The sequence below is a fragment of the Xenopus tropicalis genome, chromosome 1, assembly GCF_000004195.4.
Source record: "Xenopus tropicalis strain Nigerian chromosome 1, UCB_Xtro_10.0, whole genome shotgun sequence".
Classification (NCBI taxonomy): domain Eukaryota; kingdom Metazoa; phylum Chordata; class Amphibia; order Anura; family Pipidae; genus Xenopus; species Xenopus tropicalis.
The window spans coordinates 130,583,530-130,603,398 of record NC_030677.2 but is presented as its reverse complement, the minus strand read 5'-3'; the positions used below and the strand labels follow the sequence as shown (position 1 = coordinate 130,603,398).

The 19,869-nt window shown below is 37.9% G+C and overlaps 1 protein-coding gene across 1 annotated transcript in view; it reads right to left on the bottom strand.

Moving 5' to 3' along the window:
* Window positions 1-19,264, bottom strand: part of tmc1 (transmembrane channel like 1) — a 36,172-nt gene extending 16,908 nt beyond the window's left edge. Inside the window, exons 1-9 of the mRNA XM_002935593.2 lie at window positions 19,205-19,264; window positions 18,459-18,528; window positions 10,853-10,888; window positions 5,457-5,706; window positions 4,923-5,057; window positions 4,604-4,694; window positions 2,608-2,689; window positions 1,564-1,670; window positions 1,000-1,098 (exon numbers count right to left, since the gene is read on the bottom strand). Coding sequence (XP_002935639.1) covers window positions 1,000-1,098; window positions 1,564-1,670; window positions 2,608-2,689; window positions 4,604-4,694; window positions 4,923-5,057; window positions 5,457-5,706; window positions 10,853-10,888; window positions 18,459-18,528; window positions 19,205-19,264 — 930 coding nt within the window. The remainder of the gene's footprint in view (window positions 1-999; window positions 1,099-1,563; window positions 1,671-2,607; window positions 2,690-4,603; window positions 4,695-4,922; window positions 5,058-5,456; window positions 5,707-10,852; window positions 10,889-18,458; window positions 18,529-19,204) is intronic.
* Between the last annotated feature and the right edge of the window lie 605 nt (window positions 19,265-19,869).

Below are 19,869 nucleotides of genomic sequence, written 5' to 3'. Positions count from 1 at the left end.
AAGGCAACTGTAAGTGAATGCAGAAAGTACCTAGTATTTACCATGGTTGGTGTAAAAATTAAATATATGATACCTTAGCAGCACTTGATAATACCAATTGTCTTGAATCTAGCCCATTATGAGTGAATAACCAAGAAAAATAAAAATGCCTTGACGCTCTACATACTGATTAGATATGTGGGTTCAATGAATTTACTATTTTGCTATTACATTAAATGATTACTCCATTTTTGTAAGTGGTATTCGACACCATGATTGTATTTACCAGTCTCTGCACTACAGGTATTCTAAAAGTTGAAAGGTTTCTCTTTACTTGAGCAGCAGAGATGGTTTGGAATGGCTTGCCTATCTGAAGAAGAAACTGATATATTCCTATTGATAATTTAGGCCAGACAATTGGATACAGAAACACCGGGGTATTGTGTGTCTGCTAATCTAACACTACAAACGTTTGTCAGTTTGCCGCTGACAGACACTAAGCAAGTGCTGAGTCAACAACTGTCTGACCTACCAGGCGTTAAAAAGTATTTACACTATAGGTATACACACTGGCATAATCATGTACCAGGTAGCAAATTAAAAAGCATAGGTATATACAAAACTGTATATTATTGTTTCAGCTGCTACTTTACTGTATAAACTTGCACAAATGCATTCAATAAGGCACAATAAATACATGTACAGATATGACATCTATTATCTAGAATATCTGGGTTTTCCAAATATGTAATGTGGATCACCATATGTCACTAAAAAAAACATTTAAAAAAAATATATAATTTGCCACCAACAAGGATTTATGCATCTTTGTTCCCATCAAGTAGGTGGTTCTATTCTGTTCTATTTCTGTTACAGAAAAAAGGAAAATCATACAAAAAATATTTGCTAAAAATGAACTATGGGAAATGGAAGTCCTGTATTTGGGAGATTTATGGATAATGGGTAATCCTATGCCTATAACAGCAAATATACACAATATGGGAAATAATTATTACTTACACTGAAATCCCAAAGCGTGGCAAAATTCATTGCAGTCGGCTGCTCAGGCCGTGGAACAGTTTTTCTTGGCATTGAACCATATGGCTTTCCCATTAATGCCTACAAATGACCAATATGGTAAAGGAGAGTCAGAGGATAACAAGAGCACAGACTGAATCTGAACATTTTAAATGTAATTTTAGCAAATGTAATGTCATTCTCTCCTTTGCAAACCTGGAACTGAAATAATATTTGTCGTAATAACCACAATGCACCCATTTCTCCAAATTTCCACCTCCACTAAAGAATCCAAATCGGAAAAAAAATGTTTTTGTTTTTACTGGCCCCCTTAGTTTTTACTGGCCCCCTTAGTATAAGATTTAGACCCAAACTTTAATAGTATCTTCATTCATGTGACAGGCTTGGATGGCCAATGGGTCAATGGGAATAGTGCATCAGCATCCTAGCCAGTGGTTCTTTGGTTTGACTCTACATACTAGAGAAGTTAATGAGAGCATCAGGAAGTACGTTTATCATTTATATGCAATTCACTTTAACTTTAAAGCCATAACCAGTTACATTTACCTCTGGTATCATGACGAGGCCAAAGGTTAGTCCAAACAGTATCAAATTAATCCCATACATCCAGCGTAGGAATATAAAATAGGAAGCAACTGAAGAACCAAAATGACCTAGGATTCCAAAAACAGTGGGTTATTTTGGTTACTTGCGTGATACAAGGATGTTAACTTTCCTTAAAAAGGGATGGTCTGCTGCCAGTTTGCCAATGTGCAATGAGCGTGGGGTAGTACTCATATTGTTTTTGTTGATCCTCTTCTCCGCTTACAGAGCTAGTTTACTGGGTTTTTTTTAAATAAATATTGAAAAACATATACCCCAATGATGCCTCAATTAATGTTATTTTATTGGTATTTATTTTGATTATTAAAACTTAGCAGTAGGTGCTGCATTTCCCACCCTAGGCTTATACTCGAATCAATAAGTTTTTTTCAGTTTTCTTAGGTAAAATGCTTATACTCGAGTATATACGGTAGCTTCCTGCTGCAGTCTTTTGATAAAGGACTCAGTGCAGCTTTTCTGCGAGTACTGGCTGTATTTACATAGACCTTTCTGATAAAGCTTCTTAGTTTTTACCTTCTCCTTTAAAGGGATGCTGCCATTATTTCTAAAAAAAACTGTTGCCTTTCCTCATCCTGAAGTAGAGCCAGTGAAAGACTGGACCTGAACTTGACTTATATAATTTTACTAAATAAGGAAGCTTGTTGTGCATTGTTGGTTCTTCAACAACGTACATATAAACACGTGAATACATAAGAATGATTAATTCACTTATGGTATTTACGCGAATGCATAAAAAGGTAGCACAGTTGGTGATCATCTAAGATTGAAGCTGAGCACTAAGGCATTTCTTTTACCCAGCTAGATATTTAATAAAAAGCATTACAGAAAAGAAACCTTAAAATTGCATAAACCCTTTGTACATTTTAAAAGCACTTACATGACATGACATAAGTATGACATAAAATTGGCAATTTAAAAAAAAACACACAGCAAACAGGAATCAAAATCAATTTTAGAAAATGGATTTTGGTGTAAGAAAAGACTTACTTTCAATTTCCTTGATTTTCATCTCCCAGGGTATACAGGCAGTTCTGAAATTTTCAAAATCCCTTTGAAACTTCATCCATTTCTAGAAGAGAATCAGGCTTGCTGCTTATTTACAGTTCTTGTACCATAAACCATATTTCATTATGCTAAACTTGGAAGCTTTTTTTTTGACAAAACTTTAAACTCTTTTATTCTGTTTCTATTTAATATTCATCTCACTAACTGAAAGTAGCACTAGCACCTTTTGTAAGGAAAAACTGTTTCTGTTAAAGAATAAGGTATCTTTTCTGGTAGAGGCTTTCTTTTAAACATTACTATGCACTGCAGTTTAGAATAGCCAAAGCTGGTGAGGCTCATCCACATACAGTATAGTTACATGAAATATAATAAAAAGTGATTAAGACAATCTCTGGAGGTTTCCTTGACATTGTATGTACTATTACATATGACTGAAATGTTCATCGTCATTTTAGTACAATGAACTAATTTGTTCTCAGTAAATTAAAGTTCTACTGTGCCTTTTCAGCAGTTTTAAGGAAAAGTAACTGAACAGTTAATAGTCTCATATTACTGCTAAAGATAAATAATAGCAGAATACTGGGATAAGAGTATAAACTCTCTCCATTATGATATCTTCTACAGAAAAATGGCATTAAAATATTTCTTCAGTGCTGCTCCCTTTATGCTTCACTGTGCACAAAATTTGGTGAAACCCTGCCAGTATATGTCAGTATAGCTTGCATTAATGTTTATGGTGCAGAGGCACTGGGAGATAAAGTGACTTCCTCAGGTTCTAGGAGCTGACAGAGGAATCAGAGCTATTCAGATTCAGCAACTGATCCTCTGTCATGACCTCTAGAAGAAAGCAGATCTTTCACACTAAAAAAATATAGGAATTATTTTGAGCTGACAAGCCTTCCATCAACTATTAACCAGAATCCTGAATCTCATGGACAATGAAAAAAATCCTGATTTTGTAATATTTCTTGCAGTATATGCTACCTCCTAATGATTATTACACTGATGTGTCATGAAGCAAGAAAAAGGAGTGAATAATACTGCACCTGCTTGGCAGTAGCTATCACTGCTTTTGTTGCTTATTAATTTGTAGATAACTACACATTTACAAACTCTCGTGTGGTGCCAGACAGAAAATCAGATGTGATTTTGCCTTGTTGACATGTCTTTAAATGCTATGACCAGGGTTCTATTAACTCACAGCACCCCTCATGTTTAATAACTTGGGCCGACTGATTAGCAGACTTGGGCCAAGCGTCAGTGGCACCCAAGGTATGCCCCACCTCTCCATCACCCCTGTCCTGCAGCCGCAGTGAAGTGACGACTGAGGACTGAGTGGAGGGGTTGTAATGCAGGTTAAAAAATGTTTGTATCTACAAACATATCATTTTTAAATTTGTACAGCCCCGGCTATATTTAAATAAGCCATGTTTGTTTTAATAGTGAACAACACACAGGATTGGGCCATGAAGGTCCTTCATAATAGAAGGTCATCCTGAAAAGGCTACAGTTGTGAAATGCTTGATAGCTAGTTTCTGCATCTATACTATGGAGTCCTCCATCTCCTGTTAAACCTTGAAGTCTGCCAGTGGCTGTGAGCTGTAGTTTATTGACAGACGAAGGGTTACCAGCAAGAAATCCCAAAACCAAAAGGGCTCATAAATAAACATTTCAACTATAATCTCTGCCCAACATATACGTGTATGCCATCAGCACATACTGTGTCGATGTTCTTTCAACAGAAAAGGAAACAATGAAATATTATCCAAAAACATTCATAGATCTGTGCATTTGATAGATTGTATTTGAAAATGTTCCTTTGGGAAATACAAATTCTATATTGCAGAGATGTGTCATCTTTAAAAGTAAAAATGGCTATATTTGAGCAATTAAAGCATAGGTCTACCTTTGAAACTTAGGTTCTACATTGTTGCACCTTATATTCTTACTGCTTTGGTCCAAGGTAAAATGCACTTACTTTCATCATCATAACCTTGTATGCGTAAAACTTCTTCCCTTTTCCTTTCCCCAAAGCTCCTTCAAATTTTTCCACAAACTCTTGCGCATCCCTACAAAAGTGATCATAATAACATTTAAGAGTCGATGCATGACTGGTGCTCTGTGTTTTATCTGGAGGAGATTAGTAGCTGCTGCAGTAATGAGGAGGGACAAGCAATACCAGAACCTGTTTCCTCAGGCAACCATACAGAAGAGGCAGTGTTCTTAAAAGGTCTCTTAGTGACTTCTAATATCCTTATATTTTGCTTTATTCTATATATAAATAAAATGGCACCTACTTGAGGACTTCTAGTTTTTGCTTCATTTTCCAAGGTTTGCTTCTTATAGTGGCAATGAGTTTCTTTTTTTCTTCTACGGCTTCCTTTAGTTTGTCTAATTCCTCTTCTGTGATGGCTTCTTCATCAGAGTCAGATCTGTGGATATTAACAAATAACTGTTTTGATAGGGCAAAAGCAGTCCACAAACTGAATAATATTTTAAAGGCAGCAATGCTGCCTGCTCATAGAAAATATGTATTACAATAAAATCCAAAGATGTAATGCACATCTGAACACATGGGGGCTCATTTATCAACACTGGGCAAATTTGCCCATGGGCAGTAACCCATAGCAACCAATCAGCGATTGGCTTTATTCAGCCTGCTGCAGGTAGAACAAAGAAAGCAACAATTTGATTGGTTGCCATGGGTTACTGCCCATGGGCAAATTTGCTCAGTGTTGATAAATGAGCCCCATGCACTTTTGAAATGCTTTACTTAACCACCAATATGAGAATAAGCACTTGTGTATGAGCCTGTTAATCTCCCAAGTTACCCATCTGCATCTTTCTTTTTCTTCTTCTTGGAATTATCCCTTGGCTTTCTCTTGGCTGCTCCAGGTCCCTTCCTTCCTTTTCTGCCAGTCCTTCCCCCAGGGCTGCCTTCCCCATTCTCATTGGGCTCCTCTGCATTGGCATTTCTGTTTTCATCATCTGTCATTTCTGCCAGCCATGGTTTCATGTCTGGTACTCTCCAGTTTTTCTCCCTTCGCTTTGGAGGCTGTTCTTCTTCTTCCTCCTCACAATCTTAGAAAGAGAAAATTAGACATGTATTTTATATTTGTAGTCTTAACTACAGCTGCACACTTGCACAGTTTTAGCAGGTAAAGGGAGTAATTAGAAAAAGAGAATGACAAACTAAACAAAATGCAAAGGTCCCCAATAATAAAAGTACTTCCATACGAGGCCTTGTAACTACCTCCTGCTTTATTAAGCAGATCTGGCTTTGTTCCTTAGTAAAAAAAAAAAAAAAAAAGTGAGTGCACATTTGATTAAGCAAGCCCAGATGTCTGCCTGTCACTACTTTGTGTGCATCAAGGTAATTTTCATTCAATGACATTAAAAGGGACCTGTCACCAAAAGAAATAATGCCAAATCCTTTTCTATCCAGTTGGTTGAGCAAAATACACTTTACTTGCACTATATAAAGTGTTTGTTTCCTTTAGTCTTGGAATTCATAATGACAGCATGCAGGCAGGGTCGATTTTGTGGGCACTGTTATTTAGGCAAGTTTTGTATTCCTCTGAAATCTTGTGTATGTGCCAAAATAGGGGTCCTAATGCCCATGCACAGGATACACAATTATAGACCAAGAGAAGGAAGGGGGAATGAGAGGAGTGCAGTGACATATAGGAAGTGCAGAATGGAAAGTTAATATAATTGTTCAACATCTACATCTGAGCTACAGAGACAGGGCAGGCAATATTTGATTGACTATGTTGTTGGATGGAGCACGCCAAGACTACTTTTCAATAAAAGATATATTCTTTATTTCTTGTCTCCATTAAAATCATGTTACAAAACTACACCATCAGCCTGACGCGTTTCGTGGCCTGCTGCCACTTCTTCAGAAGCTATAACAGGTAAATCACACCCTCCAGTGTCCTAAATATCCAGGTGAGACCCACCCTCATCGGTGCACTTTAACCCCCAAGGTACCAAATTTATCAAATTTATGACTCACATATAGTATATATACAATTCTATACAACGTTTAAACATCAAATAAAACCATTAGGACAATAAAACCATTGTAAGATCTCTATAAACATAATAGCTGTATATCACCTATCTCATGAACTCTGAGATAGGTATGCATGCAAGAGATATATCATAACTCACTTCACAGGTGTGTTTCACTAATTATCTTGTGTAGTCTATCCTATAGTATGTAAGTGTATCAGGGCATTTATACTGCATCAACGTAGTGAGTCAAAACGATCACCATGCCCTTTAATATATGTATAGAATCGCAATAATACACAGAGACATCTACAAATATCTCCATCCCATCCCAATATGCCACAGAACCCAAAAGAAAAATAATAATAACCAAAAACAGCAAAGACGTGTATAGAGAAGAGAGGCGAAAGGATTAACAATATCAAGAGAGCTCCCACTCCCTATTTAGACCCCCAAAGCATTCAATGGTTTTCAAATAGTATATCCAATACACTTCCCTCTCTGAGAGCTTTTTATCCAGTTCCCCCTTTCTGACATTCAATCTAGGTTTATCAATGATTTGGAAGGTAATCATACACCTCTTACTATGTACTTCAATGGCATGCTTAGCTACTGCGGACCTAAGATCACCCCTTTCTGCTGCTGACATGTGTTCAGGAAAGCGTGTGCCTGCCCCCCGGATGGTCTTTCCTACATACTGGGCTCCACACTCACAAGTGGCTAAATAGTGAGTCTGATGTCTCTCTCTCTTTATCTTTTGTAAATGACAGTGTATTTGCTAACCGGGTGGAACAACTGTGCCCCTTGGATTTCAGGGATGAATGCACCATCCAGGTGCTACAAGAATTACAGGAGGAAGGTAGAGTGACCCCCACCGTGGAGATATCTAACATTTACTCGGGTCTAAAAAGTAAATCTAATTTTTATCCAATACAGTCTAAGGGTCCTTACATATCACTCTTCCAGAGGCTCGTCAAACGAGATATAGAGAGGATAACGGAGAAAGGGGGTTGTAACAATAAGAAACTAGCTTGTAGGAACTTGACAACTGGGGAGAGGAAAGCTTTAAAAAGCCTAAGTGCTAACAAAAATATAGTGATCAAAGCAGCTGATAAGGGAGGGTCAGTAGTGATGTTGGATGCCACAATGTATGAGAAAGAAGTGATGCGACAACTTCTTGACAAAGATACCTATACCCCCCTAACGGAGGACCCCACACAGAGGTTTCAAAAACAATTAAGAAACCTCTTGTTGGAAGGAATCTCGATGGGAATTTTGAACCAAAAAGAATTCGAATATCTGGATTGTGAACATCCCATAATACCTATTTTTCATGTGTTACCGAAAGTCCACAAATCCCTATATGAAGTCAAAGGTCGCCCTATAGTGGCAGGGATCGGGGCTCTCAACGAAGGTTTGTCGCCTAGTGGTACGATTACCCACATTTCTGAGGGCTACTACAATGTGTATCAACAAATTTTCAGATTTGGAATGGAAATCAATATACCGTTGGTTTACAATTGATGTAACAGCCTTATACTCCTCCATAGACCATAGTGCAGGTCTCCAGTCTATTTTATTCTGGCTCAGACAGGGAGACATTTTCTCTACTAGTCAGAGTGAGTTTATCATGCAAGCGGTACATTGGTTGCTACATACTAATTATTTTCTTTTTAATGGCCATTATTATCTCCAGAGACGTGGGGCCGCCATGGGTGCTTCATTTGCCCCAACCTATGCCAACCTTTTTATGGGTTGGTGGGAGAGGCTCCACGTCTTTGGAGATCGGAATCCGTTCCGTGGACACATTATTTTATTTTTTCGCTATATAGATGATTGTATTGGTGTGTGGGATGGCGATGAGATTTCGCTACAGCGGTTTGTTGAATACTGTAATTTAGCCATTGAAGGCATTAAGTTCACTTATGAAACAAGTAGGGATGAGATTCCCTTCTTGGATGTAGTATTCTCTGTATATAATAATCGAATAGCAACAGATTTATACCGTAAACCTATAACGCGCAATACACTTCTACATGCAGAGAGCGGGCACCCCCAGAATTGTGAGCGAGGAATCCCAGTGGGATAGTTTTTGCGTCTTAGACGCATATGTTCTTCCTGGGATTCCATTCCTTTCACAAACAGGCTATGCAACTGTGGGACAGATTTGTACAGAGAGGTTATGACACTAAGACCATCAAAACAGCCTATGAGAGGGCAGTTGCTACCAACAGGACTGATTTACTTAATAGCAAATCCCAGGATAAGAGACGTCCATATGATAAGGCCAAACGTAATCACAAGTACAACACTAGGTTTTGCCTGACTTTTGGTAGGGGAGTTTCCGAAATACAAAAAAGTGTCCGTAAACATTGGGCGGTCCTACTACAAGATATAGATCTATGTAAGGTTCTAGATGAGACACCCCGATTTATTTTTAAAAGGGGCAGAAATCTAGCTTCATGGATCTCTAAAAGTCTATACTCTACTGAGACCAATAAAAAGGGGGCGACATGGATGCTCCTATAAGGGCACCTACAAATGTGGTAGGAGGAGGTGTAAAGCTTGTAGTTTTATTAAGATATCCAAAACCTTTATGAGTTCTAACAAAGGGTGTATCTATCAGATCCCCCAATATTTTAATTGCCAGACAAAAGGGGTGGTTTATTTAGCCACTTGTGAGTGCGGAGCCCAGTATGTAGGAAAGACCATCCGGGGGGCAGGCACACGCTTTCTTGAACACATGTCAGCAGCAGAAAGGGGTGATCTTAGGTCCGCAGTAGCTAAGCATGCCATTGAAGTACATAGTAAGAGGTGTATGATTACCTTCCAAATCATTGATAAACCTAGATTGAATGTCAGAAAGGGGGAACTGGATAAAAAGCTCTCAGAGAGGGAAGTGTATTGGATATACTATTTGAAAACCATTGAATGCTTTGGGGGTCTAAATAGGGAGTGGGAGCTCTCTTGCTATTGTTAATCCTTTCGCCTCTCTTCTCTATACACGTCTTTGCTGTTTTTTGTTATTATTATTTTTCTTTTGGGTTCTGTGGCGTATTGGGATGGGATGGAGATATTTGTAGATGTCTCTGTGTATTATTGTGATTCTATACATATATTAAAGGGCATGGTGATCGTTTTGACTCACTACGTTGATGCAGTATATATGCCCTGATACACTTACATACTATAGGATAGACTACACAACATAATTAGTGAAACACACCTGTGAAGTGAGTTATGATATATCTCTTGCATGCATACCTATCTCAGAGTTCATGAGATAGGTGGTATACAGCTATTATGTTTATAGAGATCTTACAATGGTTTTATTGTCCTAATGGTTTTATTTGACGTTTAAACGTTGTATAGAATTGTATATATACTATATGTGAGTCATAAATTTGATAAATTTGGTACCTTGGGGGTTAAAGTGCACCGATGGGGGTGGGTCTCACCTGGATATTTAGGACACTGGAGGGTGTGATTTACCTGTTATAGCTTCTGAAGAAGTGGCAGCAGGCCACGAAACGCGTCAGGCTGATGGTGTAGTTTTGTAACATGATTTTAATGGAGACAAGAAATAAAGAATATATCTTTTATTGAAAAGTAGTCTTGGCGTGCTCCATCCAACAACATAGTTCCTTTGCGTTCCAATCACGCCTGGATCGGGGGCGGTACTGGATGTGCCAGCACGGGATACTTGGAAGGTGTTCGGTTCCTGGTGAGTGCTCCCCGTTTCATTCTTTCAATATTTGATTGACAGCTGAGATTTTTAAATACATTTATAACAGGTATTGACATTTTAGTAAAAAAAATGTTTAATTTGAAAAGGACTTTTATTATACAGCTTGTATGTGGGTGACAAGTCCATTTTAAGCTTTGATGTGTGGACAGGATCATTTTAACATTAGTATTTTTTTTATCAGATCAATAGAAAGATGACAATAAACAACTAATTCTTACCTTACAAGCTGCTTGAAATATTACAGACCCAGTCAAAGCTCATTTATTGCAGTGTTTATACAAACACAACTTTGCAGTGTTACTAGGCATTACTCTTCCTTTTTAGAGACTTCCTAACAAGTTTGTTGGGTGTTTTGACAAAGTAACGTTTAAATGTGATCTCATCATATTGAAAAAAAAAGTTTTTACTATAAAGACATACATTTCAAATTTATGCTGAGTGTTAAATGCTAATTGACTTTACCTGCATTGTCCTCTTCATTGTCCACGTCAATTTGAACTACAAGCAAAACATATAATTGGTAATTAAGTGAGTAAAATATTAAAAAGTATATACCCTTTGCTTGATATTCTAGCTATTATTTGAAATCAGTAGTTTACAAGTACAAAGTTGTAGTACCTATAAGGTTTTTGACTTCTCAGTTACTAGACTGATTAAGGCAGTGATCCCTAACCAGTGGGTCGAGAGCAATATGTTGCTCCCCATCCCATTTGATGTTGCTCCCAGAGGCCTCAAAGCAGGTTCCCATCTTTACATTTCTGACTTGGAGGCAAGGTTTGGAAGCACGGAGACACAGTTTTACTTCAAGCAAAGCCTCCAACAGGCTAGCAGTCCACATTGTGCAATCAAATAGCCAAGCACAGTCCTTATTTGGCATCCCCAAGGAACTTTTTTCATGCTTGTGTTTCTCACCAACACCTTTTACATCTGTGTGTGGCTCACAGGTAAAAAAGGTTGGGGATCCCTGGCTTAAGGTGATGGAGGATTTAAACTATGAGGGCAGACTGTCTGACACTTGCGAGGAGACATTACTTTTTACAAGTATATTAGAGAGGATTAAAGAGAGATAGCAGGGGATGTCAGTAGGTCAGTATTAGTCTATATATGTGCACTGGGGTTTGTTTGGAGAGGTTGACCTTAATTCAACCCACCTTAAAGGACATGTAAAGCCTACATGTTCCTACCATATATATTAGTTGGGCACATCTCCCCCACCCAAATGGCATCATTTGTACTGCATATACCCCCTCAGTTTGCTAGCACCATCACATTTTCCTAAAACAAATGGCTTTCAGTGGCCATTTTTCATCTGACACATCATCAGTTACATTTAAATCTGCAAACAGCAAAGACCCTTATTCAGCATACATTTAATCAAAAATGCAGGCTCACACAGGCAGAACTGTCTTTGTTTGAGCACTGTAATGATTAAGCTGAGCTCAGGAGAGGAGGTTAGGAGGAAAAAAGAGGAGCAGACAGCTAGAGTTGAGTTTCTATGGGAACAAACAATGCCATCTCTTCATTCAAGTTTAGTAATCTTAGCTGAGAAAAACTGAGCATGCCCAGGATCCAACAGTCAAAGCAAATTCCAGAGGGAGGGGGCCGAGTGGGTTACAGGAGGAGAAGGAAATCTAAGTGATTAAGGGGAAGCTGCAGCCTTACTTTTAACCTCTGGACAACCAGAGTGGCAGATATTGAAAGATTTCAAAGAGGCTGTTCACTGTGTGTGGGGTTTACATGACATTTTACTATGTAACTATGATTACTGGTTGCCTGTAGTTTCAGAAAACTTTAAAACAATTTAAATGCCTTCAACGCCAGAACCTGCTTTCCTTTAGTTCAAAGAAAAACAAACTGGCTCCAGAGCTTTCCTAAAACTTGACGTTAACTTCACATTTTTAGTAGGGTCAAAGCATAGAGATCTGCAATACGGATTGGCCTGTTAACCAGAAAAGCCTTGGTCCTAAGTATTATGAATAATAGATCCCATTCTCATAGGAGAATATTGACTTCCAGGTAGTGATGGATTTGCAGCAAATTTCCGCGTTTCACCATTGGTGGATTTTTTTGGGAAACGGGATACAAAATTTGCAGGGAAAAATGTGAACGTCATTTGTTTTTTAAATACGTACAATTTTTTTGACACGCTACATTTTCACCGTTTGGCACATTTTTCGCCTTTTTTATGGGGAAGCGAAATGGGACAGATTCACTCATCACTACTTCCAGGTTCTAAAGAGACACTTGCTGATTTTGCCAGTCAACATATTATTTATTGCACTGAAGGGATGTAGCTACCAGCTGGGAAAGCATTTTGAACACATCAGTTCTCCCTGTGCAATAACATTCGCTATATGTGTAGGGTTCCCCAAAATTTGGGTCCCCTAGGATGGTTGCCCCCAGGATAGACCCCAAGGGAGGGTAACACTTTAGTAGTGGGACACCTTGGGTGGTTTGGCACTATAAGGGTTAACAGGGATTTAGCTTCCCTGCAGTTCAATAGTTAGGCCACAGGGTGCACACAGTATATAAGGCTGTGCAGCCATGTGCCTGCAGGTCTTATGCCTGGGACCCCTCTGGCTAGAGGATAGTGACAGGCTGGGTCTAGTGAGTTAGATGTTTGTTATAGACCATTCTAGGAGTGGTAGACAGGATTATTTAGCTGGGCAGCTTGGCCCCACCAGGAGACAGATGAGATTAAGATCTCCCAGCACTGATAGCTGGAGTCAGGGATACAAGAGCTAGAAATAGGAGTTTGCCTAATCCGGGGGATAGCCGGGTGATATTTCCGGAGTGAGGTCTCCAAGGGGTGTCCGCTTGGCGGGAGTACCGGGAAGTGCCCTAGAGAGGGGCTTCTGGCGAGAAGTACCGGAGGGAACCCCAAAGGGAGGGTCATTTGGCTGGAGTGTTACCGGTATCCCAGGAGAGAGGGACTCCTGAGGGAAAGAGAAAGTATCCGGACATATCCTGTGTATCCTGTATGCCAAAGCTGTCTACCACTCTGCCAATAAACACAACACTTTGTTCAGCATTACATCAGTGTGTGTGTGTCTCTCCTGGAGGATCCACCTGCCTGGTAAGCAACTACCCCAGGGAAGGGGCAAGGTACCAGGAGTGCTGGGAGTCCCCCCACAAAGGAGCCGTATATTAAGTCTCAGGAGGGGAGTTATAGTTCAGTCTATCCCTATCCTGGGTGGAGGCACGCCAAAGTATAAAGTAATAGCTGTTCCCCCAAAGTAAGCGGGGCTCAGGACTCCTGAAAGCGCCAAGTATAGCAAAAGATCAGCAGGTAGTGCCACATCTAATCATAAAGTGGGCTACATATGTTTCCAGTGTTATCCTTCAATAGCAGACAAATAAGTGAGAGCAACCTGTTTGTATTGCGCCTTTCTAAAACATGTGCAGTCGCACCACTAATTGCACATGTAGACCCTGATAGCAATGATAGCTGAAACAATGCTAATTACTGATTCGTTGCTATGGGTTAATGCACGGGATCAAATTTACATAGTATTAGACAATAAACCTCTGCCTTAATACTCCTTAATACTTCTTAATAGTCTAGCTGTAATATTTGGCAAGACAAAAGTCTTGTACTAACTCTTATCCAACGAAGAGTGGAAACAACTATGTAGATTTTATATTTAAGCCATAATAGCTATGTTATATGAAATAAAATATTAAAATGGCTGCAGTCATTCCATTTCTTAATTTACCTTCTTTGAGCAGTGGCACTTAAAAGGGTAGTTTACCTATAAATTAACTATTAGTATAATACACATTATACACAATCTGTAGTTAATCATCCTTTTAAGAAAAATATTTTTTTCCCCACAGTGCAGTGTTTTTTATAGAATTCCAGTGTCACTGCGGTCGCAAGGGGCAATGCTATTTAAACAATTGTGCTGCATCTACCACAACTGCATTGAGTTCAGCAAAATTACTGCAACCTTGTGTGCATTTTGTAGCAAATCAGACACAACTGAGCAGAAGTCCACCTTCCGGTGATCATATGTGTGTACGTGTGATGTCTGCACCCGATGCAAGTGTGCCTTTTGACATTAGGTGCAAAGGGAACCTGGCCAGGCAGCAGCTCCAGGGTTTCCTTGCATCAATATAGGTACAGCAGTGTATGAATGTAAAGCAGGAAGGATTGAACGGTGATGAGTGCAACTATATGGAAGAGCAAAGAGCCTGTTTAAAGGAAGTACCTTTAATGTATATCCTGTGGTACTGTTGCCAAGAATTCTTTGTCTGACTTAATTAGAAGGCTTAGGAAGCTGAGTTGCTGTTCTCATTTGGACATATACCCATGCAGCAACCTGCATTCCTAAACTTGCTAAAACACTCAGTCTTGAAGGTTCTGGTAACAGACATATAACATCACATAGCATCACAAGGTCAGCACCCACAGCTAAGGAAAAATATATAACATAACTGTAGTGATATACCATTAATTATTAAAAATGATCACTCAGAAAGTGGAGGAGGCAGCCAAATGTTAATTTTTCCTTAGAAAAATAAAATAAGTGTTCAATCCACATAGTAGATCAGAGTAGTTGAAGTAGTAGGATTACCACACACATAGAGATCCTTTGTTCCCAATTAGATAAAGTAAAAGAGACTTGTCACAAATCCCAGTAGTTAAACGGGTCTCTATGTAGACTTCCAGTGGTATGGAAATAACAGGTTTAGGTGGCTATACCACAAACAATTCATCAAGCCCCCAAGGTCCAACCTTTCGTCAGGATCGCCATAGCTTATGAAATGAGTATATATATAGGAAATTATTGATGTATCAGTCACTCAGTCATAGCTTTAAGAGCATCTAGGATAGCCAATATGTATTCAGCCCTACACCCCACCCCAAGGGCTCTTCATGTTGGGCATTCAGGTGTCTCTATGAGAGCAAATACTTATTCTCCCCAATTCTCATCCCAACTGACCTTCAGGTGGAGCTACCCCACTGCTCCAAGACCCCCAGAAAGCCAGCCCCAGTTTAGATCCGACTGGTTTAGAAAGATAAAAGTGCCAATATCAAGTGAATGACATAAATGCTTTGTCTTTTAAATGTCAATGTCCCTTTAAACTTGTATATATTTAAATAATAGTGGAAATGTTGGAGAAAGAATTCATTTCTAACAACAATGGACATGATCTTGAAAAGGTACTCTGAAATAAAATGATCTGTGGCAAAAGACTATCAGGGATTTTGAATAAAAAGCAAAAACAAAAACAATCTCTTATGGTTTAAAAAAAACCCTAGTGTTGCCTTGGTTTAACCAGAAACTATAGGGTTTTGATGATAAATGACAATGAGGAAGTGATGTTGTCCCCAAAATGTGGTGTGATGAAAATACCAGTGGTCTCATTTGTATATGATGGAATTAAGCCAGATGTTCAGCTATACTATTACTGTTAACACATTTAATATATACTATATAATTAAACTTGATAATAATAATCACTTATTGGAACAATACTTTACAATTAGGACATTTTGTTGAAAGCAAGTATAGCGTTTACTAGAGTTTGTATTTTTTTCCACAATTCATGTGGGGTTTTTTTGTGTAAAAAAAAGTAAATTTTTTTCACCACTTATTATGTGTTAAAAACACAAAAAAGCGAATGTAAAGATATCTAAAAGCAGTCAAGGTCATGTAGAAGTCTTTATTTCATTTGTGGTTTTAGAGGTTTTGAGGTTTTTTTCGTTTGTAAGTCCATGAAGATTCGTATGAAAACATTGTGGTATTCGTGTTCTTTTTGTTTTCGTTCAACATTTTCATTCGTTTGTGCTTTTCCAATTCGGATCTTTTAATAAATGACTAGACATTTGTGTTTTTTGTGGAAATGAGTTTATCTGTGGTTTCAAAAACCTCGAAAACCACTAAAATCTGAATGTTTCATTTGGAATCCATGCAACATTATTATTTTTAAGGCTAAGCGATATATAGAGCATTTGGATAACAGCTGGTAGTTTTCTGCATTTTGTTTCTTTATAGATATGAAACAATATTTCAGAATTGTATAAAAGTTGTGCAGGCTGTTGCAAATACAAAATGAATGCATGAAATTAGGGTTGATTTATAGATTTCTGTTATTGAACTGGGCTTTTATTAAAGCTGAGGTCTATGATAAATATAGGTATATTTATTATAAATTCAAGATTTTGAATGCTCATGACTTAAGGTGTTTGTTAGTAAGGAGCATCATCTAAGGTGGATCAGGCTGAGCTGCCAAGCGTTGAGGTGCACTAGCTCCTCTGTCTATTGCCCTGTATGGGACCTGTTATCAAGAATGCTTGGGATCTGGGGCTTTCTGGATAAGGGGTCTTTCCATAATTTGGATCTCCATATCTTATGTCTGCTAAACAATAATTTAAACGTTAAATAAACCTAACAGAATTGTTTTCCCACCAATATGGATTCATGCACAAGAGTTACCATCAAGTACAAGGTACTGTTTTATTACTACTGAAAAAAGGAAATCATTTTTTAAAAATATAATTATTTGCTTATAATAGAGTCAACGGGATATGGCCTTCCCATAATTCGTAATTCTTGATAACAGATTACATATCTGTATTGGGCATAGGTCAAGAATAGAAAGTGGCCAATCAGTGTTCCCTTGGCTACAGTAAAACCTAAGTATAGTTCAGTAAGTAGTGTCTAAGCTGGTGCTTAGCACATGATTGCAGAATGAATTCAGCACTTTAAAGAATTTGCAATAACATTAAAGAACAACAAGAAAGTCCTCCATCTGGCAATATACCTTTATAAAGATGGCTAGGATCTCAGCCACAAAAATGACCTGACTGCTGAGAGTATATGACCACACAGATAATAGCAAATAGATCCCATACACTTCCATGTTAAATGCACACGTTTTAATATAATGTATTAGTGCTGAAAATTTCTGCTAACCCTGTTTTGAGGCACAAATATGCCTATTATATCATGAAAAGAATGTCCTTCAAAAGCGTACCCTTTAGTATTAATTAACTTTAAATGATACCATAGAGCTTAAATAAAGTTTTTTTAAACACAAAATTATTCCAAACATATCCAAAACTATTTTACAAGTTAAGTGTCTCTTAATTATATACAGGTATAGGATCCATTATCCAGAAACTCATTCAGAAAGTTCCAAGTTACCGGAAGGCCATCTCCTATAGACTCCATTATAAACAAATGATTTGTAAAAATAATTTCTTTTTTCTCTATAAAAATAAAGTCATACCTTGTACTTGATCCCAACTAGGATATAATAAATCCTTATTGAAGGCTAAACTATCCTGTTTGGTTTAATTTATGTTTAATTTTTTAATATACTTAAGGTATGAAGATCCATATTACGGAAAGACCACTTATCTGAAAAACCCCAGGTCCCGAGCATTCTGGATAACCCATAGTCCCATAACTGTACTAAGTTCTTGTGTGTGTCTAAGCCAAAGCATGATTACGATGGGGATCTGCTTAACACACAAAAGAATTATACAAAGAGAGAAAAGTAAAGTATATAAATTTCACATTTATTTGTAAAGCAAAGTGCTTTATCTAAATACATGTGAGTTTTGCATACTTTGCTTTTGTTCTGATTGCTCTAGAAGTCACTTTAAGGTGAGAACTCAAAATGTAAGTTTAATGTTGTTATTTCAATTGAAATATCAAACCACAAATTTACACCATGGGCTTAACCCTATAGTGTGCAGAAAACAAAAACCATCCATGCAAAAGCCAATAATATCAAGGTACCGGTATGTAGTTTATTATATATCAAGTTTAAATACTTTTTAAGAAAGTTTGAGCCATACGTCATTAAGTATATTAATAATTATAATAATATTGATCTCTTTCCCCCTGGTTATGCTACTTTCCACAACATTATAAACTATCGAACTAGTAGCTGACATCAGTTACATTTGGGAGCACCCTCAGAAATGAAAATAGAGAAGTCAAAGACTGATGTTATTAGATATTTACAGTAGCATTTAAGACAAGAACATCAACCCAAAGAGAAAGGTGTATGTTTCCAAATGAAAAGCGAAAGAGGTTTAGCAAAAAATTACCGTCATTTTCAGAGGCCACAAGCTTTTTGTGTTTAGGCATCTCAGCTCTGCTTCCGATAGCTGGTGTGAGCTATTTAATATGAAAGATGCACTTTTAGTGAGCAGGGCATTAGTCTAAGTGTCTAGCACTTCAGGGTGGTTTTCTCTGCCAATGAAGAGATGCTGGTGAAATTTCACTTGTTGAAATATGAGAATGTACTAATTTCCCATCTCATTAAATTTTGATGAATCTTTAGTTTACCACTTAGAGTTGCAGTGCTAAGGTCAAAAGGGTAGAAAGTTTCTTCTGCCAACTTTACAGACAGCCAAAGCACCTCATTAAGGAACACTTTCTTTAAAATCACATTAGGGAAGTGGCTCTTTATAAACTGAGCAACACAATAGGGCTCCTTAGACTTCTCACATGAGAGGAAATGAGAAATAGTGAGCACAATAGGGGCAAGATATTATAAAATATTTGAAAAATTAAAACTGTCACCTTTAGATTAAAGAAAATGAATGTGACAGGAGCTTTTTGCCTTTAGTTTGATCACAAAGCATTCTTATAGGTGAACTTGACACCTGCTAATGACAACATAAACTACAGGCAGCAGGTGTTTTAAACTGCAGTCACACTGTCTGCCCGTGAGAGCTCTTTTTGCTGCTCATATGAACCTCTAAATGAATGTCACAGTATCTTAGTGAAGACAGATATGAGCCTGATACATGGTGATCGATTGCACGAGTGCTGCCAAACTGCCTCTAACACCATTCAAGGTCTTGCAGTCAGAGACGATGTTCTGAATGGCCATCAGATAACAGCCCATGTCGTCATCACAAGACTTTTATATTTTATACATGTACAAAACAGCCACAGGGTGTCCTAATGCACAAGTGAAAACTTGTCTAATGTTTGCTGCTGCCGCTGTATTCTGGAGGTATATTACATCATTAGAAGCCTAACTTACTGTGCACATAATAAAATAAGTGCCTTGGGTAAGATTAGCAACTCTCTCATCTCTCACTTTTCTCTGAACAGACAATTGGATAGATGTGTGTCACATAACATTTCCGCATTCCCCTACCTAAAAATGCTTCTCTCAGGTTACTTTCCAGTAATTGCAATTTGCCATTTTCTTAAGTGACTAAATGTCCAATAAACAAAGAGCATTTAAGCATATAACAATATTACTTTTGATAAATAAAGGATTAAAATACAATCTTTAATTTTGTAATATATAGGTGTATCCTATAAAAGACCTGGCTTGTTTGTTATATTATATTCAGGGGGTGATTGAACAAGGATGACTTTACTAGAATGTATGTAGTGCTTTACTTTATGCATTTTCATCCATTTCACTTGGTTACAATAAGGTTATTATACTTAAAGATGGCTCCACACCAGGCATGCATTTTAAGTTGAAACGTATTT